The sequence below is a fragment of the Prunus persica genome, chromosome G5, assembly GCF_000346465.2.
Source record: "Prunus persica cultivar Lovell chromosome G5, Prunus_persica_NCBIv2, whole genome shotgun sequence".
Classification (NCBI taxonomy): Eukaryota; Viridiplantae; Streptophyta; class Magnoliopsida; order Rosales; family Rosaceae; genus Prunus; species Prunus persica.
In genome coordinates, this window is record NC_034013.1 from 17,219,674 (window position 1) to 17,244,859 (window position 25,186).

Below are 25,186 nucleotides of genomic sequence, written 5' to 3' on the forward strand. Positions count from 1 at the left end.
AGCAGACTTGCCCCAACCAGAGGCACATAAATAATGTTTACCATTACCATGAGTTTTATAGTTAAGCTCCAAAGCTAGATGCCACTCCCAAGTAGCTGATCATGGATTCCACATCAAGTTACAGCAAAACAGAAAATGGAGGGGTCACCAGCTCAAGTTTTCATGCTGGCACAGATAGTTCAGAACAAGTTGTAAATGGTAATGGTGAGACTGAAGGTGAGGAAAGCTAGCTGTCTCCAATTGACACAGCTATACATCTCTAATGTGTAACAATCTAAAACTTTTTCTTGTTTTTGAAATTGATTTTGCAGGCAAGCGGCGAACATATTTAGTGGAGTGGTTAAATAGTTTACTTCCTACTTTAGGTTTACCAAAAAATGCTTCAGATGAGGACTTGAGATCATGCTTGATTGATGGTACCATTTTATGTCGGATATTGAACCGGCTTAAACCTGGTTTTGTGGATGAGGTTGATTGATAGTCTTTTCTCATCCCCTTTTTTACTTTTAACTTTATGAGTTGTTCTACAAGTTAGTGATTGGATGTCTGCTTTACTTTCAATTTGCATATTCTATTATAGGGGGGTAAATCAGATCAGGATTCAGTGCCATCCTCAGAAAATGTTGCAAGGTTTCTGGCAGCTATGGATGTACTGGGGGTTCCCAAATTTGACATGTCGGACCTAGAGAAGGTATCTGTCAATATCACTTGTATATTTACAGTTTCTTTGCAATGTGCATTTGAAATCCAGTTTTAATGTTTTGTTCTTAAACAATTTGTAAGTATATGCTTTTCGTGCATATGTAGGTTTATATAGCATAATTTTTTGGTATATGCATTATGAATACCTGTATTGAATGTTATTTTGGCTTAACATACTAGTCATAGTGTACTTGTTGGGTAATTGCCTCCCAAAGATTTTCTTGTTCGTGTATGTCTTCTGCCCTCCTTCCCACCCACATGCTCTCTCTCTCTCTCTCTCTCTCTCTCTCTCTCTCAGCCACATTTTTCGGATTCATGTTATGCAGGGATCTATGAAGACTGTCACAGACTGTCTTTTAACACTTAAAGCACAGTTTATGCCAAATGTTATGGGAGATGGCTTTTCTATAACAAGTCCAACTACTAAATCTGACAACCAATCTACCCGTGGCCTTTTATCTCCATTATCCGTAGAAGAGAGGCGGAAGGTCTTGTCTGAGTCAAAATTTCAGCGCGCATTGCGCAGTCCTGTTATGTCAGGTATGGTTATTCACTTATACAGATTATATCCGTTGTGCATGGTAACTGGCTTATAGATAACAGTAAAATATCATTCAAATAATAATTCAAGTTAGCATGGTGTGATGGGCAAAAGAAATTAGAGATGTAGCACACTTTAGCAGTTTGGTGCCGTATCAAAACCATGTGCTAATTTTCCTTAGTCAAATTTTGGTTTTGCTGATATGATATACCTTTGTTTGGTTCAGTTGAAAAAAAAAAAAAAACTTTTGCATGCTGTTTTCTTAATCCAAACAGTTGATGTTTGATGCAAATTTACTTTCCACAGAGCCATCAGCTGCACTAATGCATCACGTTGGACATAAGTTCCACGAGGTGTTTCAGATGAAGCAAGGATGCTATGCTGATCTTCCTGCTGCAAAAATTTCAGAAATGATGAAACCCAACAGTTTAGATGTAAGTTGTCAATGGACCAGGAAACTGAATCAGGTTTTCGTTTTGTGATCTCATCAGTTTGATGCATCCTTAATGCATTTCAGCATCTCTTGTTGCAGAACGCGCCAACTCAGTCACTTTTGAGTGTTGTAAATGGAATTCTTGATGAAAGTGTTGAAAGAAAGAGCGGTGAAATACCTCATGTATGGAAATCAGAAAGCACATGATTGTGAAAAATAAGTACCTGTATTCAAATACAGTATGTTACATGCATATTCAAGAAATACATAGTTTGAAAAATCTGGTCTGACATTGCATTTGTTGCACAGCGTGTGGCTTGTCTTCTGAGAAAAGTTGTCCAGGAGATTGAGCGACGTATATCAACTCAAGCAGAGCATTTAAGAACTGTAATATGTTTTTATGAACATTTTTCACTTGTGACCCCATTAAGAAATGTTGTGTTAATTTCTTTATGGTTTTGTTTATCCAGCAAAACAACCTTTTTAAGGCTCGTGAAGAGAAATACCAGTCAAGAGTCAAAGTACTTGAAGCCCTTGCTTCCGGTACAAGTGAAGAAAGCCAGGTATGAAACATAATTCGAATCAATAGACCAGGAGCTGACAGCTTTCTATACAAATGTTTTGATGCGGTACCAATGCGTTACTTTTTAAGTGAAAATTTTCTGTTACAGCTCGTCATGAACCACCATCTTCAGCAAATTAAGGTATTTTTCAGAGACAATAAATTTATTTTCTTTCCTTTGTGCTATGCTATCCACTTCACCAATTGGCAGCACCAAATTTTCTTTTCACATGCCTTTACATTCTTGCCAAATTCTCCTCAGAGTTTTTTCCATTACGGATGTAAAGAAATTACTTTACACCTGATCATCTATCTGTTTAAGCAGTGAAAGAATATGTATAGTTTTGCTACTTTCCACCTGCAGTTAGCAATCTTTCCTCATTATATGCATTTCAGAATATCTTTTAGTGGGAATGTTTACCATTGGCAGAATGAGAGAACCAGATTGGAAGCAAAGAAGAAAATCGATGATGAGGATGTGATCAGATTGCTGAAAGAGAAGGATCAGAGCAACCTTGAAATTTCAGGTTTAAAGCAAGAGTTGGATATAGCCAAAAAGACATATGACTTGCGTTGCTTGCAAATGGAGACAGAAGCTAAAGGCGCTAGAGCAGAACTTGAACGTCTCTTGGAAGAGTCGACGAATAAGGTAAAAGAGCTTGAGGCAAATTCTGAGTCAAAGTTTCAGCTTTCTAAGGCAGAGATTGAAGAGAAAGTAAAAGGACTTGAAGGTCTCTTGGAAGAGTCAAAGAATAAGGTGAAAAAGCTTGAGGCAAATTCTGAGTCAAAATATCAGCTTTCTAAGGCAGAGCTTGAAGGGAGAGTAAAAGAACTTGAACGTCTCTTGGAAGAGTCAAAGAATAAGGTGAAAGAGCTTGAGGCGAATTCTGAGTCTAAATATCAGCTTTGTAAGGCAGCGCTTGAAGGGAGAATAAAGGAACTTGAAGGTTTCCTGGCAGAGTCAAGGAATAAGGTGAATGAGCTTGAGACAAATTCTGAGTCAAAATATCAGTTTTCTAAAGCAGAGCTTGAAGAGAGAATAAAAGAACTTGAACGCCTCTTGGCAGATTCAAGGAATGAGGTGAAACAACTTGTGGCAAATGCAAAGTCAAAATGTAAAAGTTGGAACAAGAAAGAGCACGCTTGCTATAGCTTTATGGATTTTCAACTTGGTTCATTGAAGGTATTTTTTTAATGTTAAATTGTATTTTTAGCTTTAATTGTATATGATGAATAGTATACATTTTTAGAAAATTTATGAAATATTCAGGAACTGAGATTATCTTCGGAGTCCATTAAGCATGAAATTTTGAAGGCAGGACAAAGTTACACGGTGGAATTTAATCAATTAGGTGGGTTTGTCTATTGGAAAACTCTGTCTGTTTCCTACAGTTAGTGCTATAAAATTTTCATGGCTTATAACTGTCTTTTTTCAGGAGTGAGGCTTCAAGCGTTAGCAGATGCTTCTGAGAACTATCATGCACTCCTTGGTGAAAATAGGAAGTTATTTAACGAAATTCAGGATCTCAAAGGTGCCAAAAAGATAAATTAGCTTTCTTTGGCTTGCATCTGATAGAAAACATTAGAGTTCTCTTCTTAACTTTCTTGTGCAGGAAACATTAGAGTGTATTGTCGAATAAGGCCATTTCTTCCGGGACAGAGAGAAAAACGGACATCGGTAGAACATGTTGGTGAAAATGGGGAACTGGTAGTTGCAGACCGCTCCAAACCAGGGAAAGAGGGTCATCGATTGTTTAAGTTTAATAAGGTCTTTGGTTCAGATGCAACTCAAGGTTATCCACTATATATATATATATATATGTCATTTTGTGTCTTCAATGTTGGATAAAACTTGTTTGATTGATCTGTTTTGAGAAACTTTTTCTTGAACATGATTTGGTCATGACAAACTTATACGACTAATTTAACTGTTGGCAGCGGAGGTATACTCTGACACACAACCGTTGATTCGATCCGTGCTTGATGGATATAATGTTTGTATTTTTGCTTATGGTCAAACTGGATCTGGGAAAACTTACACAATGGTACGGACCATCGTTATATCCTGATTTTGATCACACAACAATATTTTGAAAAGTTGTGAATGCTGATGATCTTTTATGTCTATTGTTTCCTCTCAGACTGGTCCTAATTCCTCAACTAAAGAGAACTGGGGGGTCAATTATCGAGCCTTAAATGACCTTTTTGACATCTCACAACGTAGAAAAAGCTCCATCACCTATGAAATTGGAGTTCAAATGGTTGAAATATATAACGAACAAGTGCGCGATTTACTATCCGGAGATGGTACTCAGAAAAAATATCCTTGTCAGTTATGAATTGTGCTTAAAATGGTGTTAACATTTGCATTTTGTTTTCACATTACTCTAAAACACTATATTATGTGAGTCAAAATCGTAGTTTCATTGATTTTGGTAAGAATCCGTTGCTTCCCTTGATTTCCACACACTTGGGATTATGACACACTCTCAACCGAATGGGTTAGCTGTGCCAGATGCTAGCATGCACCCTGTCAAATCAACCTCGGATGTGATACAATTAATGGGTTTGGGACTTAAGAACAGAGTTGTTAGTGCCACTGCCCTAAACGAAAGAAGTAGTCGCTCCCATAGGTTTGTACATTTCATCTTGATGGAAACCTATCTGCACATTATATATTTTCTAGTGGTTTGATGTTCACTTTGAATATGTGTATGCAGTGTTGTTACTGTTCATGTACGCGGGATGGATTTGAAGACTGGTTCTGCTTTGATTGGTAATCTTCATCTTGTAGATCTCGCTGGAAGCGAAAGAGTGGACCGCTCAGAGGTAATTGGAGATAGGCTAAAGGAAGCACAACACATAAACAAATCTCTATCTGCACTTGGAGATGTCATATTTGCTCTTTCACAAAAGAGCTCTCATGTACCATACAGAAATAGCAAGCTTACTCAAGTCCTTCAAAGTTCTCTCGGTACTACTTATTTGCTAGTTAGTTTCATTGAGTCAAAGACTTGCTATAGAGTTGCTTTCTTCTTCTTTTTTCCCTAAGATTTGTCTTCCATCTTGCATAGTTTTATAAGATTTATATAGTGCTAGAATTTTCTGGTGTTTTGTAACAGGTGGGCAAGCAAAAACGCTTATGTTTGTGCAGCTTAATCCTGAAACAAGTTCATATTCTGAAAGTTTAAGTACTCTAAAGTTTGCTGAGAGGGTTGCTGGAGTTGAGCTGGGGGCTGCACGAAGCAACAAAGAGGGCAGGGATGTTAGAGAATTAATGGAACAGGTCCTCATTGTGAACTCGTTTGATTTGCTTTGAAGATCAAAAACTTTTTAAACAGATCAACTACCATGTATGATTGATGCTAAGAAATCCTTTTTCAACCGAGAAAGTATGCTCGTTATAGAAAACAATATTTAACATTCCTTCTGAAATATCAAAGAAAAAAATTGTAACTAGTTTATTGGGCATGAGATATATAGTCAACAGCAATAAATAATGCATCAACAAGAAAATTGTTGCTTCCTGGCTTTGCAGGTGGCATCTCTCAAAGACACTATTGCTAAGAAGGATGGCGAGATCGAACGGTTGCTAAAAAATGATGTCCACGGTGAGAAGCGTGGGACAGGCTCGTTTAGGTATGAATCTTCCCATCCAAGCAGAGTTTCTAGAGGCGGGACTACTCCTAAGTGAAGCCAAACACCGTTAAGTGGGAAGGGCTTAGGACTTAAGGCAGCTTCTGATCCTGAAAAATGTGTGTTTTGTACAGTCATAAGCATTCTGAAGCTGAGCTCCAGAAGTCCATGCATGACATTAAACACCAAAATGATTTTCTCCGGCAATCAAAGGTTGCCGGAGGTGATATAGGTCAGCATAAACATGCAGATGCTGAGATGTTAGCATTTGGAGATGCAGATAGTGAGGAGAAATTAAGTGACATGTCTGACGGTGGTCTTTCTGCTGGAACAGAAACTGACGGCTCTGCAGACAGCATGAATTACCCTGAAAGTGCAAAATCTGATAACTCGGAAAGGTGTGTTACTTTCTCACTGCTTTCTCTCTTGCATTGCATACTGTTAGGCAGATTAAAATCACCCTATGCTGATTTATAAAACTTTATGTAATGCTTTTGGACAGTGCTTAATTGGGTTAACCAAACACTTGTCTGTTCATTTATTAAAATTTTCTGTCCTTGTAAAGGAATGACTAAAGATTTGAAACTATAAATTCAGTGTGCGTTGGATTGGAGCCTGCCTCATATGTGAGCAGCTAGTATATATAGTATATATAAAACTGCTGTTTGTAATTATGAAAGGTGGTTTTATTTTCTGCAGGCCTAAAAGGCTTAGTAGGATTCCGCGACCGTCACTAAAACCAGGACAAACTTCAACATCTCTAGCATCAGGATCAAAGAGCTCTCCCAAGGTACCACCAGGTATTTTTGACCACTCTCTGCGGCGATTACTGTTTTGCTTAGTGGATAATTAAATACACGTTTAGAATTATGTTGTAGAGTAATTAATTATTAACATTTGCCACAATGGAATTACTGGTTTCAGGCTTAAGAAAAAGTAACAGCTCTTCTTCACTGAAGCCTTCTTCCAGAAGATGGCAATAAGTAGTAGGGCAGTCGACGCTACCATTTGTCATTTTGATTTTACATGTATAGTTTTTTTTTTCTTTTCCATGGTTTTCTAGTTAGTTGTAATTGTTTGTTGTGAGGTTTTAACAGCTGCCCTAGCTTTGTAATTGCTGAATTTTTTTGCTAAGTAAGGTCTAAATCAACGTATAGAAGAATCACACGACGGATTGAAGGCTTGTACAAATCCAAATCTTAGACAACAAGAAATGTGGACAGGAATAATACAATTTACACTTGATAATGAAAAATTGAGAATGTTTTTCAAATTGACAGAATCGTACATTTTGATTGATTTAAACAACAAAGAATAAATAATGCATATTACATGTGTGACAAGCAAAAATGAAGGTGAACCCCAAATTGACAAAAGTTTTAAAAGCATTTCACTGAGCCTGAACGAATGCTTTCCCAATTTACTACTCGTCTGTATTATTGGGTCTAACTCAAAAAGGTTCCATATCAATGACCCTTCAACTAGGGGCAGGTTGGGTGGATTAGCAGGCCAACCTAATCTTAATTCATCTTCCAGTTGCAATTCTAGCTGCCGGAACAGGGAATGATCTGGCTAGAGTTTTGTCATTGGGATTGGGGGGAGGTGGTTTGGGCTCAGTGGAGAGACAAGGAGGCCTTTGCCCAGTTTTGCACCACATAGAGCATGCTGCCATTATCACTGATGTTGTTGAGAATGGGGAGACCAACCATGTAGTAAGTGCTGTGCAGAAGCGAGCTCTTCTTCAAGAAATGGCGCTTATGCTGACTTAGAAATTTCCTCTTGCTGCTTGCTGGTTAGATTAGTAATCAAAGTTTTCAGTGTTTCTCAACAAGATTAGGTTGAATTATAAGGTGCTAATGTTGTATTTAACGAGTATAGCCGCACGGCTATACTTTCTAAATATTTAAACAGGACGGCTATACACTTTAAATATATTTTAATATTCAAACGTATAGCCGCGCGGCTATATTTTTTTAATGTATTCGAATACTGAAATAGTATAGCCGCATGGCTATACGGGTTAAATTTATTTTAATATTTAAATAGTACAGCCGCGCGGCTATACGTTCTAAACATATCCTAATATTTAAATAGTATAGCAGTGCTGGAATACGCTTTAAATATATTTGAATATTTAACGAGTATAGCCGTGCGGCTATACCGTTTAAATATACTCGTATTTACCTTTGAAATATATTTTAATATTGAATAGTATAGCCGTCCGGCTATACCGGTTAAATATATTTTAATATTTTAAAAGTATAGCCGCCCGGCTATACGCTTTAAATTCCGCGCAGTTATATGCTTCAAATGTATATTCAAATACAGATTAGCGCTTCAAATGTATATTCGAATTGGATTTGGGTTTTGCTTCGATTCCTACATTCTGAACTTTCCCTCTCTGCGTGGATCAAGCTAATTCCAGGGTTTTATCTGATCGGCATCTCCACGGAACGTCACTGTAAGTTCCCCTTTTTTTTTTTTCAAAAACTTTCACTTTTCATTTTCTGAAATCTTCAATGTATTTATTGATTATTATTTCAAAATCGAGAAATGTATTCGTAGTTACATATTAGAATATATGTATGTAAGTTATGCTTTGCTTTTAGACTATTCCGTTTGGTTTCTGAGAAATTGGAATAGAAAGTGAAGTATGAAGCGGGTTTTGTGTGAAATTAAAATATCACTAAATTATGATACAACTGTGGTGGACTTTGTATTTCCTTCATGTTTACATGTATTTTGTATCTCTCTGAATTTTGATATGAAACTAATCAATGATCATGGTAGCAAGTGCTTTGCATTTGGAATTATATTTGTTTTACTTGTGAAACGTTTTCAGTTTTTTTATAGGTTGAAGCGCTTACAGTAAGTAGCACCTATCAAAAGCATTGTTCGAGTCTCTGTTGCACATGATGAATTAAGTAGGATGATGAGCTGGGTTGTCAAATGAGTTTAAGGCTTTTGATAATGTTATTGAATGACGAAACCATATTGGAGGATATATGAGTTTGAGCCTAGTTAAACTGGGATTGGGCAGTTTGATGCTTATGTGAATGTAGATCAAACAAGTAGTCATTGAGGATGGATGATGATGGTGACGCTGATATTTTTTTTCTCCAATTGGAACAACAAGAATCCAACTGATCGCCTTTTTGTTGTCTCTTGCCTTATCGCTGTTCTAGTTGGAATTTTGACTGTACCCTACTCTGCATTCCAATGGAGGAGAAATATCAATCTAAGTTGGATGAAAGCAATAGCCAGGTCAAAGAAAAATCCAAAGGCACGTCACAAAGTTCCTATAGCTCCTCATACTTGGGTTTTAGAATCGGTATCTTGTGGAAAGAACTTGAATTCCTGTGTATGCTTTAAGTCCAGGAGCCCTTCTCAAACTCTTGGGCCGATGACAGCTTCAGACAGTTTGTCACCATTGCAGTACTTGAGGTGCAGCGGCTCACCTAAGCTGCTCTTCTAGTGCGCACAAGGATTGCAAGTGTGTATCCATGATGGGGTATGAGCATGTGATGCACCAATGGACTGTCCGTAGGAATGAGGTAACAGATCAACCTGATGAAACTTCTTTTTGCAGCTATTGTGAAGATCCATGTAGTGGGTCTTTTCTTGGTGCATCCCCAATATGGTGCTGCTTGTGGTGTCAAAGACTGGTACATGCGGATTGCCACAGCAGCATGTCCAATGAAACAGGTGATATTTGTGATTTAGGTCCATTCAGAAGGTTGATTTCTATCCCATCTTCATGTAAAGGAATTGAGCCAAACTTCCGCTGGTGGATTTTTGAGCTCCATTACTCAGGGGGCCAATGAGATAGCATCTTCAGTACGTGCAACTATTAGGAGTCAGAGCAACAAGTCCAAGCATGGAAATGAAACCTCTGTTGACACGGGAAATAGTGGTAGTACTGGGGATATGTCCACAGAAAGCACAGCTGATACTCATCAAGTTGTTAATGGTTCTCATGAAATTGAGGAAAACCGTAATGGTACTGTAAACGTGGATTTGCAGCACCAAGATGGTGATGTAGATAGGAAATTGGATTCTAAGCCTAGTTTCAAAAGGAGCTCGTCAAGCAATAAGAAGGATGAGTCTCAGGTTTTAGGGATGAAACAAAAATACGAGTTGATTGATTTGTCACCAGATGCAAGACCCTTGTTAGTTTTTATCAACAAGAGGAGTGGGGCTCAGCGTGGGAATTTACTGAGGCAAGGATTGAATATTCTTCTCAATCTTGTTCAGGTTTGATTTCTCTACCATCTTGATTATTTGGAAAAATATATTTGCCTTAATTTGTTTAGCCAAGTGAGGTCTTTAAGTAAGGTTTAAGGTTGAAATTTCTGTGGTGTAAAATAGATTTCCCTTCTTTTCTTTTCAAGTGAGCCAAGTAAGGTTATTACTAAGGCTTAAGGTTTAAATCTCAGTGGGATTGAAAAATTAAGATTTGCTAGTTTAGCCCCCTAGTGAAACAGGAAGTCCTAACTGTACATTCTAATTGCTGATGATTATCAACATCACATGCTGGGCTCTCTCCTCAGTTGATTTCTATGGAGTTTGGTGAACCTATTCTCTATTAATATTTGTGATATATCATATATTGTTGCTTAATTGTTGCATGTTTTTGTGTTTCATGTAGATTTTTGAGCTGAGCTCAACACAAGGACCAGAGGTGGGTCTTTTTTTATTCAGAAAGGTGCCGCACTTCAGATTTCTTGTTTGTGGGGGAGATGGTATTGTTGGTTGGGTTCTGATAGAAAAGCAAAACTTTGTGTCTCCTCCTCCAGTTGCTATTCTACCTGCCAGAAAAGGGATTCATCTGGCTAGAGTTTTCTCATGGGGAGGTGGTTTGGGCTCAGTGGAGAGACAAGGAGGCCTTTGCACAGTTTTGCACCACATAGAGCATGTTGCAGTAACCATTCTTGATCGTTGGAAGGTAGCAATTGTAAATCAACATTATATCCATCAAGCACGGATCAAGCAGCTCCAATCGGCAAAGTTTATGAACAACTGTCCGGGTAAGTAATCATATTACCTTGTGATCATCTGGTTTATAAATGGGATACACTTAGAGTAGTTAGTTGGAGTGCTGGATTTTGGTTGGATTTTTCTGGTTCTCAGGTTCATAGAATGTCTGTCTGTAGTTATTGACTTGAGTTATGGCTCCAACAAACTTCACAAATCAGCTCACATTAGTTTTTCCGCATCGATGGGGAATTTTGGTGCTACCATTGTGCCCGGAGCTCATCCACGGAAGGGAAAAAAAAAAAAATATATATATATATATATATATAGCCGAGCGGCTATACTTTTTAAATACATTAGCCTAGTGGCTATACTTTTTAAATATATTCGAATATTTAAATAGTATAGCCGCCCGGCTATACCTTTCAAAATATATTTTAATATTTAAAAGGTCGCCGCGGCTACACCTTTTGATATATTTTAATATTTAAACAGTATAGCCATGCGGCTATATTGTTCAAATACGCTCAAGAAACCCAAAAATAAAAAATTGAAATAAGAAGTGAAAAAGCCATGCTCTGGATTTGGGTTTTACTTCAATTCCTACACTCTGAACTTTCCCTCTCTGCGTGGATCAAGCTATGGCTGATCGGCGCGATCCATCTCCATCGCCATGGAACGTCACTGTAAGTTCCCTTGTTTTTTTTCAAAAAGTTTCATCGAGACACGCTCATGAATATGTATTCGTAGTTACATATTAGAAAGTATGTACGTATGTTATGCTTTGCTTTTAGACTATTCCTTTTGGTTTCCGAGAAATTGGAATAGAAAGTGAAGTATGAAGCGGGTTTTGTGTGTTGCTTTGGTCTCTAAAGATGGAGGTGCTCTGTTTTCCCACAGGACTGTCATTTAAATTAAAATATCACCAAATTGGGCCTCTCATAAAGGTTCCATATCCTCCCTTTGGTAAAACCTATACAATCGCCCCAAATTGAATTAAGAAAAGAAAAAAAAAAAAAGCAAAAAAAGAACAGCCTTAGTCTCTACTATAGCCCACACCTTCCTACCTGCTTGCTAGCCCAACTAATGACCCTTCAGACCCTTCAACTATGGGCGGATTGGGTGGATTATTCATGTAGTTGGTAAAAATATGAATTCAGTCCAACACAAATAACTTCGACCCGAGTTACAAAAGGGTTTTTTTATTTCTTTGTAACAGTTTTTTTTATTTTAAATATAAGTAATTGTCTAAACTATAAAGGAATGAGATAAAGAAAAAAAACAAAAGTGACACCATAATTTAGGGCATTTGAATAGTCAGTCACTTTATCAGCCCTTGACCATTCGAAAATTGAAAGGCCTAATAGCAATCCTCCACGTCAATACTAAGTCAGCCAAAGCCAGGAAGTAAGGCCAAACATAACAAACAAAGAAAGAGGCCAAATCCACGACCACATGTTATACGATGCTTCCAAAGACAGAAACCCATTACCCCACACTCGTCGTCCTATCTTCCACCCACCTTCTTCATCCTTTCCCCCCATCCCCCTCCCTCCCTCTCCCTTTCATCTCCACAACTACTTGGAAATTTCTATTCAACTCTCAAATCGCAATTTAGCTTAGCTTTAAATCTGGTCACAAGGCCAGGCAGCCGCCCCTACTCAATGATTTATTTATTTTTATTCATGGGCCCATCAACTTTGATTTGCCCCTTCTGTACACAAGAAAACACAACTAAAAACCCAGAAACAAATAATATAACAAATTCCAAATAAGATCCAATACTCACTTCCTCCAAAATACAATTACAAGCGGAGGATTATGAGAACCCAAACAAGTCTTTAGCAGGAGATTACAAGCTTGTCCCATGAAATGAAATCTCCCAACCAAAAGTCACATACCAACCATCTCCCAACAGATAATGGCTGACCACTTCTATGAAAGAAACCAAAACAGCTCTACCCAGAAAGAGAGAGGGAGAAAAGACTTGGCCCCTTTCCCCAACACTCTCTCTCATTCTTAAGACCTTTTATTCCTCAAAATGGAACATCTCCCATCACCTTAATTTACATATACATATCTTTGAGTTTACACAAAAAAACTCTGAAGAAATAACATTAGATTGGACTTGACTTGTATATACAAAAATTACACACTCAACTCAAAAGACCCCAAAAAACCTTTGCTTCCTCCTCCTCTCGATGATGATCCCAAAGCACCCTCTCTCACAAAACTCTGCTTTTTTCCATAATGAGAGACAGGGTTCTTCATTCTTGTGTGAGCCTATAACTGCCTAAGCTACAGCAGAGATGCTGCAGTTTCTGCGGTCCCTGCTAAGACAATCAAACCCTTCAATGCGCACAGCAACAGGCTTGTCCCCTGATTTCATCCGAACACACCCTCCGTTGCGCGCAGACAATGAAGACGGCGGTGCTGGAAAAAATGAAGCCATCTTGCTGCTGTTGCCAAATTGCTCATCTTGGATTACAGGGTTTGATGCCCTGCTTGGTGGAGACCCACAGAAAAATGGTGGCGATGAAGCCAGTTGGTTACTGGATCTCTCTTCACAATTTCCCTGTACTCATGAATTAACCAAAGAAAAATTGGGAAAGCATTAGTTTTTCTATTCCTGGATTTGAATTCAATTTTGGAAGTTTGAGCTAAAACATGAAACAAAATTTAAAAAAAATTATGAGTTCAAGGTAGAAAAAACAAACTTCAAATCAATTGATTGTTGACAAATCACAACCAAATATAAGTCGGAAAAAAAAAAAAAAAAAAAGACAGCCCGATACTAGAAATTAATAAATGAAAATTAGCTCAAAATAAACGTTCCATGATGAGAGAGAGGAACCTTGGTGAGAAGAAAATCCAGAAGTTCATCAGACCCTGCTTGAGGATCTCCGATTTCCGATTGGCTGTGAGAAAGTAAGAGCGAAAACCATGAGCCCGAAAGAACAACCTTTGACTCTAATAAATGAAAATCTAAACAACGTGATTATAAAAAACAAAACAAAACAGAGGAGTGTGAGAAAAAGGTATATACTTGAAATATCTGAAGGGTTTGATGGAGTCGTTAAGGGAAGGATTTATGATGTTCAAACGACGTGGCTTTGGGCACACAACTGAATCCACCATCTTCATCCCCTCACAACCTGCCATGGCGTTCTGCTCGTAAGCGCACCTGTTCATCTTTGTCTCTTTTTTTCGAGATCTCACCACCAACGCCTACGCACACCCAGATTTTCTTTCATCAAAATTAACTCTAACCAAAAAAAAAACAACTTTGGGATCAAACTATAATTTTTAAACAATTTATGTTTTTCTGTTCTTCCATGTAACAAAGGTTCAAAATTTCCTGAAAACCAAACAAACCCAGAAGGCATATGAGGTAATCCTCAGTTTTTCCTTAGAACTTCGCAGATCTATGAATAAACAAGCCTCTGGCTTATGATATAGGACACTTATAAAGAAGAGGGAGAAACAAACAACCTTGAGCTGCCACAGGAGGCTCCTCCGAGAGGAGGAGGAGAAAAAGATTGAGCGAAGAAAAAGGTCTGTAAACAAAATATTTTTTGGGCGTCTGAGAAGGAGAGAGAGATAAGGGTTGGGTGGGCCGAGTATTTATGATTCACAGAAACAGGGGAGGGGACAGAGAACGAGTTATGTTAAGCTGTGTGAGGGTGCATGGTTTATCCGATTGTAGACAGTACGATATGTGTGATGATAGCCCTTTGTTTGTGGGGTCATTTTGACATCGAGATTGGTGGATGGATGAGACCGATTTGGTCCACACGATACACGTATGCTTGCTCTTTAATTAAATTGAGATCCGGCCCTCCAGCCTCTGTTCTTTGCATCCTCGGTAAGAATCCAATCAATAAATAAATAATTCCTGTTTTACCACAAGCCTACAAAGGAAAATATCTCATTTTCTCATATATTATATTTATAGTAGTTCACTGCACAGTTGACCAATCACCATTGAGCACGTATGATGCTGCACAATTGAACCGTTTATTTTCTTTCCTGATTAAAGAAAAAGGCCCATTTTGACAAAAGCTTTTCTCTGAACAAAAAGCAAGATTATGATCGAGGAAAGTCATATCTCTCATCCAAAACTTAGATTTTTTATGACTTAAAATTAGTCTATATTCAAACAAAATCCACCATATTTTGTATTTCTTTTAAAATCAATGAGTTTTCTAATATACCCAAATTTTTATGAAGTCTTTTAAAGTCGTGATTGAATATATCCAAATTTGAATGGAGTTTAAAAAATCCGAATTGAATACACCCAGAATTATATAGACTTCTATAAAATCATGATTGAATATACATGAACTTTTAAACTTCTTTAAATTCTTTTAAAACCTAAATTGAATACATCCCCCCTAATGCATATTTTTATTTACGTGATAAGGTGATGTTGATATAGATATCACGTTTGCGATGAGGCTTGACCAGCTGACCTTATCATTTGAGTATAAACTTAATCAATTGACTTAACTCGACTAACTGACCTTATCATTTGAGTATCAATTTAATCAACTGACTTAACTCACATTTGCTATGCATAAAAACGTTTATGGCATGCAGAAGAGGAAAGGGGTAAGAAAGAAGGGAGGGAGGCTCCATGATTCCAATCCAAAGTGGAAAGGACAGAAAGAGAGATGTTATGCAGACAGAGGAATGGAAGTGGGAACCACAACCCAATTTGCTTTCCTTTTGCGTTCGATTTCTTCACATGGCCACTGCCCATCAGCTGTTCAGTTGGTAAGCTTAAGTTGGCTTCTATTAAATTTGAAGGCAGTGGTCCACGGCGTACCTACCACCAATCCTTTCAATTGCTGAGCTCATATCATATCATATCATATATGCATAATATTAATGCACACATTTTTATATATATACATGTGAATAAAGCTCCAATGTCTTGGTTGGGCTGAAGGATTTGCCCAATGTCCTAAATATAAGGCCTGTTAGGCCGTGGGTTATGAAGCCATAGTTTAACGGGCCTATTAGGCCATATGAAAAACATTAGCAGATGTTTGCATGCCCCTTTACTCGAATTCGAATCTTCGATCATTCTTTTCTTATATTAGAGTAGTTTAAAATATCGTCATTGTCAAAATAAAAAACAAAAAAACTGCGTCATTTTAATGAAACTAGGGGGTTATAGTATCTGATCTGAAATGAAATCAAGCTACTTCCATCCATGGTGCAAATGATAATGCTTCATTTCCTTTCCATACATGATGATTGCCCAACTACAACAAGGCCATGGAACTTTAAAAAAAGGTCAATAAATCTCATTGTAGCTTCAGGTACACATCTTTAAACTAAAACGGCTGATTTATTGGACTAAATTTTATTTCTTTTTTCATTTCCCATGTAAGTGGGTCCATATGATATGAGCCTACCATATAATTTGATAGATATATATCCCTTGAGTGTACCATGTGCCCTTTTTTATTCCACTGCATCTGCATTGCATGTGTAGCAGCAGCAGCCTTGCCCTTTTGCACACCTTCTTCCTCGTCAGTCTTCTCTCCTTTTGATTCAGATCAAATCCCAGCCTTGTAGATAAACTCTAATTTAAAAAGCTAATAAAGCTAAAGTTATTCTTGTCTATATCTCTTCATGTTCCTTGCTTTCTTCCCCTCATCTTTCACCTTCAACCAATATCCTCTCTCTCTCTCTCTCTCTCTATAAACATTCTCTCCTTCCTGGATTCCAAATCTCCAAAATCCCATGTGGTTACTTTTATTTGTAGGATCCCTCCATCATATTATATAAAAATAAAAATAAAAATAAAAATAAAAATAATATGTATTAATATACAAAAGGGTACCTATAGCTAGGAGGATATTCATGTTTGTGCAGTCCTCCTCCTGGTGCACATTCATGTCGTGATCTAGTCATCAAAGCAAGCTGTGGGTCATTGTGCAGGGAAGAAAAGTGGTGAGGAATCTCTGTGATATATCCCATCCATTATTCTCACTTTGCTCATCTTCGCTTCACACCAATGCAATTGTTCTTCACTTAACTCTGTCATTCTCAAAACCCTTGAAACTAGTTTTAGGTCAATTAGACCCATCAGTATCTCCATCTCTTCCTCCACCTTCAACTTTCTTTTTCTCAAGCATTTGTGAGAACGCCGAAGATCTTTCACTTTCATCTTCTTCTGCTCATCATCCAATGGAACAATAAAAAAGTCGAGAACCAATATGATAAGCTGATAACATTACATATAATTAAGCAGATGTGATTAATATAATATATTCACTTACTTTTTGATTAATTTTCTTCGTCAAATGGAGAAGAGTTGGATCAACTGAACCTTTTCGTTTCCTTTTAAACATGGATGCTAATTTCTGGCAGGGTTTCTCCTTATCAGCCTTGAGAAAATTCATGAACGTCCGGATTCCATCTTCCATTATCATTAAAAACGCAGCTGACGAGATTCTTGAGCCAAAACCTTCATCCTTTTGATTACCATCATCTTCTGAAGCTTAAAACATAAAAAAACCAAGGCATTAATTATTTATTTATCTTTGATTGATTTGATCCCTAGACCTTTTGCATTTCTTTGTTACTCGTGAATCGTGATGATGTAACTATTACAACTTTAATTTAACTATGATGCGCATACATTCAAATTATTGTTAAAGAAAAAGGGTATGAAAAGAAGTTTAAAGTACAATCTGGCTGCAGGACTACCTCGATATTCTGGCACTTGCAGTAACTTTGGTGCCAAAAGCCTCATCCTAGCATAAATCTCTGGTCTCCTGCCCTGCTCATAAGGTTCATTCTCTATGTATCTCTGCAGAAGAACTTGGAATTGCTGAAACTGCTGCGCTAATTGGCCAGGACAGCCGGGATCAAAATCGCCGTGTGACGCTCTTTTTTGTTCGAAATTCTTGTAGTTCCAATTAAGTGCTTCCCATGTTAAGCAAATTTGAGCAACATAAGCAGCCTCCAGTTCATGATAAGGGTTGTGACGTACGTCCGATGGCCTTTTTGTAACCATGGCGATTTTATGAACTATCCTCTCCGAAATTGATCTTGGACAAACTTGAATAGACCTGAGTGATTCTGGAAAATGAAAATATTGCGTTATGATTATCAGATTAATTAGCTTCAAGCTCCCAAAACAAAAATACATCCACTTTAAAAAAAGAAGAAGAAAAAATATAGCTATAGAAACAAAATGACCTGTTTCATGGAGCTTTTGGGCACTAATTCTGTCTAGGAACATCATTTCTTCATCGTACTTTTGAAAAACTGTGTAAGACTCCCACTTGGGGCAGCTTCTCCGGGACGACGAAGAAAATGGATCTTCTGTCGCAGAGTCCCTGCAATTAATTGAGCTTCTCCATTCAGAAGAGCTTTTAGAAGTTGATCCAACAGTTGAGTCGCCAAAAATCTCATCCTCTTTATTTTCTTGAACTTGGAACTTGTTGGTCTCCAATTGGTGTGGCCTAAACACTAGACAATTTTCATCACCAGGCAAATGTGTCTGATCTGCCTTGTTTTTTTCAGTGTTCTGTTTCCCACATTTACCTGCATCAATAGCATAAGCAATTTCAGGCTGCAGAGTACATGTACAAATAAGATTACAAGTACAACATGTGACTAGCTATAGCTAGTGTAACAAACGTAGATGCTTGATGTGTTCGTCACCATTTTTGGCATTGCTCCGCATGTCACTTTTGCGTAGGTCTATAGTTATCGGAGCGGTGGACCACACTTGATCATTTTGGAGAGAATTGTGAACCAAAACGGTCTCTTTCACTGGGATTTCCTCCGCATCATGATCATAATATTCAGATTCGGTAACTTGTGGTGAGCCATGCAAAGATTCATCTTCTTGGTCTTCAATTATTAAGCTCTCAGGGGCGCTAATGAATTGATCTTCAGAAGAACTTGTTTGATGCTGGCTCTGAAGGTTGCTGTTCGGCAAAAACATCAGTGATTCACCGCCAAGAATGATGTCAGCCACCAGATCATGATCATTTTCTGTGCAGCTCTGATGACCATGAACATGAAACTGCCTTTCTGCTTCTAATTCCCCTTCCTCTTCTTCTTCTTCTTCTTCTTCCGAAAACAGATAGTTTTCGTATCCATTCTGGTTTCTGCAATATAACAAATTAATGCATACAAAACGGTGAAGATTTAAGTAATTAATATGTCAAAGGAAATAACTAAATAAGCAAACACAAAGTGAGCAAGAGAGGTATTGATGTGTAGTAGCATGCCATGCAAGGTTAATTTGTTAAGACCTCGGGAAAATTGGGTTGCTGCCAACAAAGTAGAAGAATTTGGCAAGAACAATGGAGGAGACATAGAGGAAGAGCAGGAGGAGGTGCAAGGAGGATGAGACATTGTAGAAAAGCCTAGCAAGTGCTTCCTCTGTTGAACATGGCATTTTTTTTTTCTCTCCAAAATGAGTTTCTATCAGGCTCCTCTCCTTCACAAAGCACATAGCAAAGTGGAGTGGTGCCCCTTCAAAAAAGTTAAAGCGTGTGCTTTGGTTGCTTTCGTAAAATCTCTTCCTTCTTGTTGGTCAAAATGGTTCATTTGTTTTCCAAGAAATGCCCCATGTGTCCTGCAATGTAGCAAGTGCCAACTTTACCTTATTACTGATTAATTTTATGCTCTATACATACACCGTATAGTATAGTTTCCCATTGTACATTGATTTCACAATCTATCAATTGAATACACACCCTTACATTTTTTTTGTTTTTTATTGAATTGCTTTCTGAAAATCTAGTCTTTGGTAGAGGGTCAACCCAACGCTCTTATGAATGAGAAAAACTTATCTATATCGGGAATACCACCGTTACATCATACATGTAAGTCCTTCTCTGAATAAAGGGTTTAATTTATTTTACATGTGCTTACATTGTGTGAAACAAATAAGGAGAATTATTTATAATGCGATAGCTTTGTATTAAATGCACATCAACCTTGTATTGTAGCTTGTATTTATTTAAAATATAAAACATTTTTTCTTTTTCAGCTTTGAATCAAAGTAGAAAATCCTATTCTACAAGAAAGGGGCCTATGCTATATCCAGTCCAAATAAACAAATGTAAACAAAAATAAAATAAAAAATAAAAAGAAGAGACCAAAACCAAGCCCCACGCATTGGTAGACATGTATGCATGCCACTTTTTTAAAGAAGTATTAAGATATTATTTCCCAATAAAAAGAAGTTAAAATCGTATATAATTTAAGTAAATGTGGATTGTGGGCAGTTTAAAGTATTCTTTGCCTCCTAAGTCCTAATGGAATAAAGAGCCTTTTATAAAGGTAAGAATGGGGGTGTTGTCAATTGGAGCTTCTGTTTTGGAAATCTTCTTAGTTGTTTCTTGTCTTTAACTTTGCCTCTAAGATTTCTGCGAACTTGTAGTTGTTGATCCACTCAGCGGTTGATTACTCAAGCAGGCACGAATCAAATCATCAGATTAAGTGCTAAACTATTTGTATTAATCTAATCATCGCACTAAGTATCTTTGCTTGACAAAGACCCACACATCATATCGGATATGTTAGTTGACACAAAGCCCAAAACTTCCCATTTCTGGATTGCACACAAGTCCGAACCCCAATTCTTGGTACCCCAATAGTAAACACTCTCCTCTATATGAGTCTTTTTTTTTGGGTCCGGCTCCTCTATATGAGTCATTGGAAAGCCCAATTGCATCATTATGTGAAAATCTTTTTATTTGTTGTGAAACACATGTGTGGATGTAGCAAGGAAGACTTTTTGTGCATGCAATAATAGACTGATGTAAGTGAAATAATGTTTTTGGTGGGTGGAATGTTTTCACCTCCAATTCTCCCGCAAAGCATTAACTGCTCTGTTCTTGTAACCTGCTCTAGAAGAGAAAAAGTGAGAGAGCAATTAGAGAGTTAGAAGGTTTTATCCGAGAGAGAAAATTCTATCAGTATAATACATTAAGAGTAAAAATAATCTCATCCTAAATATTCAATGGTACTTTCATACTCTGTCTATTTTATAATATTATTTTTTATTTTTTTATTTTAATGAAGGTCTCAAACTTAGAGAGAATGACAATGACCTTCTCAACTAATGACATGATTACTTATCAAGAATGAGTATTGGAATGATTCTAATTTCTAACATCCTTTGATAACATATAAGGAATAAAAAAAATTATGTGGTTCTATTTTAAAATCTGTAATCAAATATCCTCAAAATCAGGAATGGGATCAACTAGGGGGAGTAGTTGATCTAATTCCAATACCCTAATTCCCCTATCTAACTTCCTCGATTTTTCCCAATTCTTGGTAAATTCTCCGATTCATGGCTTTTCCCATTCCTCATTCATATATGAAGTCCTGTGTTCGAATCCCGTTTTCCCAATATCATTTGTATTAAAAAAAAAAAAAAGTTGGAGAAAACAAGCCAACTCTTATGGCACGTATGAATGGAGTTGCAAGTTTTCAAACCAAAAGTCATATCGTCCTTTTTGTTAAATAATCAAACGTGGGTAATGTAAAAAAATAGTTGTATAATGAACATGTTGTAAGTTTTCAACCCAAAAACATGTGGATGAATATTTGTTGTTTCTAGAAGCACCGGCAAAGATGCAGGAAAGATATGTACATGAAAAGTTGGGAGTTAGGATTGAAATTGATGTGAAGCTTGGAAGACAAAAGGAGGGTGGTGAGTGAGGAAGAAAAGATCCAACAAAAAAGCTTACCCAAGCAAGATACAGTCGTGTGGGTTGGTGACCATTTTAACCACTCTCATGTAAACTTTTGCCACCCTTAATCATAATTTAACTAACAAAAAGTACATAAATAAGCCACCTACAAGCTACAGCCCACAGGCTACAGCCCACAGCCACGCACATGAAAGATCTTTTAACTGTCAATTATGCAATATTCTTTGTCACAGAGACAAAACTATCATATCATGATTCATGTGCAATTCCAACATGCCACCTTAATATATTAAAATACTGCACTGCACCGTATCAAGCAATCTTTTATATATTTGATCAGATTATAATGTTTATGTACATTTGAAAACATAGCCAATGGGAGGGGAGGGTAGATTAAGGGTTCGTCTAGGAGTGATTTAGGTGATTTTAAGTGATTTTATGGAGAAACACAGGCGAAGAATTCCTATAGAAAATGATTCTAGCTTATTCAAAATCACTCCCAAACAAGTCCTAAGGAACTATATTTAAAAGGAAAATGCTAGGCTCACTACATTTTTCATATCACATCGTGTACCACCTCTCTAATATATGTGGGCCCCATTATATTGGTAGGCTCACCTCTATTAGAAAGGTGGTAGACAATGTGGTATAAAAATGTGGTAAGCCTAATATTATCCCATTTAAAAAGAATATCCACAGTCACAAGAGAGATGATATCATACGTGTGACATATTTCAATATAAATGAAAAGGATGGTTACTGTGGAATGTAGGTTCCCCATGTATTGGGATGGTATAGTATTCTAGTAGTAGCGTAGCCAAATAATTATTGGAATGGTTTCGGTGGGTAGAAATGGGTGAAGGTGGTTGGACTGGATCATAGAATTATACAAACAAGTAATAATATAAATATATATCTACTTATGAAATGAAATCTGCTAAGACATATGCATTATTAACAAAGGCAACCCTCGTGCCCAAATAATTGCCACCATCTCTTGAACAAAATTTGATTTTAAAAAGACATGTACACAATCTTCATATCCACCTTGATTGACTAATTCCTAGTCAATGCCACACCACAGGTCTATGTACAGGTCTATGTGGGTTTTTTTGGTAATAATAAAAAATCTCATAATCTTACAGACGACTATCAGAAGAAATATGCATATACCCCCTCTTACTTGTTCATATACATGTATATACAGCAGTGGTGTTTTGGTAATTTAAACTAATTAAGAAAATTTGTACTTTGCAATCACCATCTTTGTCAAAGTGTTAGCTGTAATTATCAAAATATAAAAAGACTACAGGCTAATGGCTATGGCTGCTTCTTCTTGAAGATTTGAGCTCTACACAATCCAAGGGGCACACCATTAATACCTCATCATCTTGGTGGATTTATTTGAAGCTGGCCTGCTAGCTACTTGCTTCTGCTGATTGCTTTCTTTTGCTTATCAAAATTATCCCACTTGGTTCAATATTTTTCTGAATCAGAATTAAGAATATGCAAGACAGTCTTCCTCCAGGGTTCAGATTCCATCCCACAGATGAAGAGCTGATCACGTACTATCTGTGCTGCAAGGTTTCTGATGTTAGCTTCACATCGAAAGCTGTAGCAGTTGTTGATCTCAACAAGTGTGAACCTTGGGACCTCCCAGGTATACATATATATATATATACTCCTGAGATTAATTATAAGCCTCATCATCTGTTATAATTGTGTTCTTCATACCAGATCATCTGCCTTAATTCCTCTATTACATCTTATTTTCATATAATATACGCTTGTGCCTGGAAGGTCTAGGATTTCTTTCGTTCTAATTCCTTGAGGCTTTTAGTAATGATATCTTCATGATCATGATATTTCTTTCTTTTTTTTTCCTGATGTGTTTGCCAAAAAGAAGAATGGAGTTTGGAAATGAGGAAAATTATGTTTCTCTTCTTTCCTCTCTGATTTGCTTGACCAAACCATACCAAATACCTAGACAGAACTAACTCCCACGACATTTTTTTCTTAGTGGACTTTCCTTAGCTGTAGGACTATTTTTTTTGTATTTTAAAAAATGCAATAAGACCTTTAACAGTATCTTCAAACACGGCATGAATATTTCCTTCCGATTTTGTTGATAGCATCAATATGATATGCAAAGTGATGACATGGTGATTTTTCTTCAAATTAATAACTAACAAACTAATGATGTGGTGGTGCAGGCAAGGCTTCGATGGGAGAGAAAGAGTGGTACTTTTTCAACTTGAGAGACCGAAAATATCCAACTGGACTTCGAACCAACCGAGCCACAGAAGCTGGGTATTGGAAAACAACTGGGAAAGACAAGGATATCCATCGAGCAGGTGTGCTGGTTGGGATGAAGAAAACCCTAGTTTTCTACAAGGGTAGAGCTCCCAGGGGTGAGAAAAGCAACTGGGTCATGCACGAATACAGACTAGAAAACAAACATCCTTTCAAATCCTCAAAGGTAAACTAGATAAGCACAACAACATATAATCATATACTTAATTAATATTTGCTAATTAATTCTTGAGGGCTAATTATTTCTAACTTTCTCATGTAATTAATATGCAGGAAGAATGGGTGGTTTGTAGGGTGTTTCAAAAGAGCATATCACTGAAAAAGCCACAGCAAACAACAACATCCTCACAGCAGCAGCAGCAGACATCTATTGAGTCCCCATGCGAAGAAACAAACTCAATCGTGAACGAATTTGGAGACATCGAGTTGCCAAACCTAAATAGCAACAACATTGCAAATTCATCCAGTGGGTTGATCAGCACCATGTCCTCAACACAGAGCTGTTACAATAATAATATTAATGATCATAGTAGTGACGTGAACATGAGTTTGAACATGAACTGGGGCGCAGCAAGAGAGGCAGCTGCAAGCGCTCTTCCGACGTTAACGTGGCCATGGCCATCGAACTTGCTAACTCCGTCGAACCTTTCGGTGAATTCATTGCTTCTTAGGGCATTGCAACTTAGGAGTAGTAATACAGGTGCAGCTACCCTAGATCCCTCTTACTCATATAATAATAATAATATTAATATTAATATGGAGCAAGGCATGCCGCGGCCAATGTCTCAGTTTGGGTCCGGCACTAGTGCAGATATGAATTCAAATTTCCAAGCTTCTTCATCGACGAGAGATATGATGGAAGCCGTGCCGCCACAGCAGCATCCGGCGCAACCATTCAACTTGGACTCCATTTGGTGAAGTTTTAGTTGGCCTGAGATCGAATGAATAACCTAAATAACATCTTGTAAACGAAATGCAACTATATATATATGACTCACTCAGTACACGGATCGACTACTTATGATCTATTCATGTAGATCGATCCATGTCGAAAAATAAGGTTAACTGCCTAGTTTATGGTTCTGTTTAATTATGTTCCGGAGTAGTTAAGTGGCCCAGCTCAATGCACGTCAGCTGGTGGGGAAAACTCCCCAAGTCATCTGTTGTTCTTCTGTTAATCTTGTACGTAGCTCTTATATATTATGTATGCACTACTTATAATATGTATCTCAACACATGAAAATCCTTGTTAATTAAAAAGCTCTCTCTCTCTCTCTCTCTCTCTCTCTCTCTCTCTCTCTCTCTCTCTCTCTCTCTCTCTA

At 37.4% G+C, this 25,186-nt stretch overlaps 4 protein-coding genes and 1 pseudogene across 7 annotated transcripts; 3 read left to right on the forward strand and 2 right to left on the reverse strand.

Annotated features, from left to right (window-relative positions):
* On the forward strand, positions 1,167–7,207 carry LOC18776620 (kinesin-like protein KIN-14P). The gene is given in 20 exon segments (XM_020564249.1): positions 1,167–1,242; positions 1,550–1,677; positions 1,776–1,859; positions 1,986–2,063; positions 2,147–2,239; positions 2,348–2,380; positions 2,669–2,861; positions 3,057–3,421; positions 3,509–3,590; positions 3,675–3,770; positions 3,852–4,031; positions 4,177–4,283; positions 4,380–4,558; positions 4,707–4,871; positions 4,959–5,212; positions 5,361–5,524; positions 5,777–5,992; positions 5,995–6,272; positions 6,574–6,674; positions 6,799–7,207. Coding segments are annotated over 20 exon segments (2,862 nt in total). The 5' UTR covers positions 1,167–1,235; the 3' UTR covers positions 6,858–7,207.
* LOC18775911 lies at positions 8,737–10,964 on the forward strand (annotated as a pseudogene).
* On the reverse strand, positions 12,509–14,678 carry LOC18777846. Of its 2 annotated transcripts, none has more exons than XM_007209656.2 (4): positions 14,341–14,678; positions 13,895–14,076; positions 13,703–13,766; positions 12,509–13,423 (listed from the first exon to the last, which is right to left on the reverse strand). In XM_007209656.2, the coding sequence occupies exons 2-4, from the start codon at positions 14,038–14,040 to the stop codon at positions 13,142–13,144; spliced, it is 492 nt and encodes a 163-aa protein (XP_007209718.1). In that variant the 5' UTR covers positions 14,041–14,076; positions 14,341–14,678; the 3' UTR covers positions 12,509–13,141. The 2 variants fall into 2 exon arrangements, with proteins under 2 accessions (XP_007209718.1, XP_007209719.1); XM_007209657.2 differs by having other exon boundaries at positions 12,614–13,423; positions 13,895–14,113; positions 14,341–14,450.
* On the reverse strand, positions 16,064–19,324 carry LOC18776556. Of its 3 annotated transcripts, none has more exons than XM_020563598.1 (6): positions 19,134–19,324; positions 18,535–18,986; positions 18,067–18,414; positions 17,572–17,946; positions 17,142–17,353; positions 16,064–17,035 (listed from the first exon to the last, which is right to left on the reverse strand). In XM_020563598.1, exons 1-6 carry the CDS (start codon positions 19,277–19,279, stop codon positions 16,790–16,792), a joined length of 1,779 nt encoding a protein of 592 aa, XP_020419187.1. In that variant the 5' UTR covers positions 19,280–19,324; the 3' UTR covers positions 16,064–16,789. The 3 variants fall into 3 exon arrangements, with proteins under 3 accessions (XP_020419187.1, XP_020419186.1, XP_020419185.1); XM_020563597.1 differs by having other exon boundaries at positions 17,142–17,356; XM_020563596.1 differs by having other exon boundaries at positions 17,142–17,362.
* LOC18777092 (protein CUP-SHAPED COTYLEDON 1) lies at positions 22,913–25,138 on the forward strand. The gene is made up of 3 exons (XM_007209239.2): positions 22,913–23,211; positions 23,765–24,030; positions 24,138–25,138. The coding sequence occupies exons 1-3, from the start codon at positions 23,058–23,060 to the stop codon at positions 24,780–24,782; spliced, it is 1,065 nt and encodes a 354-aa protein (XP_007209301.1). The 5' UTR covers positions 22,913–23,057; the 3' UTR covers positions 24,783–25,138.

What these genes read in the sequence shown, in the direction of transcription:
- LOC18776556 (XM_020563596.1), bottom strand. Translation starts at nt 19,279, where the DNA reads ATGCCATGTTCAACAGAGGAAGCACTTGCTAGGCTTTTCTACAATGTC. An exon ending in GCGGAGCAATGCCAAAAATG is followed by an intron (nt 18,415 to 18,534) that starts GTGACGAACACA and finishes CTATTGATGCAG; the next exon opens with GTAAATGTGGGAAACAGAAC. An exon ending in CGAAGAAAATTAATCAAAAA is followed by an intron (nt 17,036 to 17,141) that starts GTAAGTGAATAT and finishes GATGATGAGCAG; the next exon opens with AAGAAGATGAAAGTGAAAGA.
- LOC18777846 (XM_007209656.2), bottom strand. Translation starts at nt 14,040, where the DNA reads ATGAACAGGTGCGCTTACGAGCAGAACGCCATGGCAGGTTGTGAGGGG. An exon ending in AAACCCTTCAGATATTTCAA is followed by an intron (nt 13,767 to 13,894) that starts GTATATACCTTT and finishes ACTTTCTCACAG; the next exon opens with CCAATCGGAAATCGGAGATC. An exon ending in TGGATTTTCTTCTCACCAAG is followed by an intron (nt 13,424 to 13,702) that starts GTTCCTCTCTCT and finishes TCATGAGTACAG; the next exon opens with GGAAATTGTGAAGAGAGATC.
- LOC18777092 (XM_007209239.2), top strand. Translation starts at nt 23,058, where the DNA reads ATGCAAGACAGTCTTCCTCCAGGGTTCAGATTCCATCCCACAGATGAA. An exon ending in TGAACCTTGGGACCTCCCAG is followed by an intron (nt 23,212 to 23,764) that starts GTATACATATAT and finishes GTGGTGGTGCAG; the next exon opens with GCAAGGCTTCGATGGGAGAG. An exon ending in ATCCTTTCAAATCCTCAAAG is followed by an intron (nt 24,031 to 24,137) that starts GTAAACTAGATA and finishes ATTAATATGCAG; the next exon opens with GAAGAATGGGTGGTTTGTAG.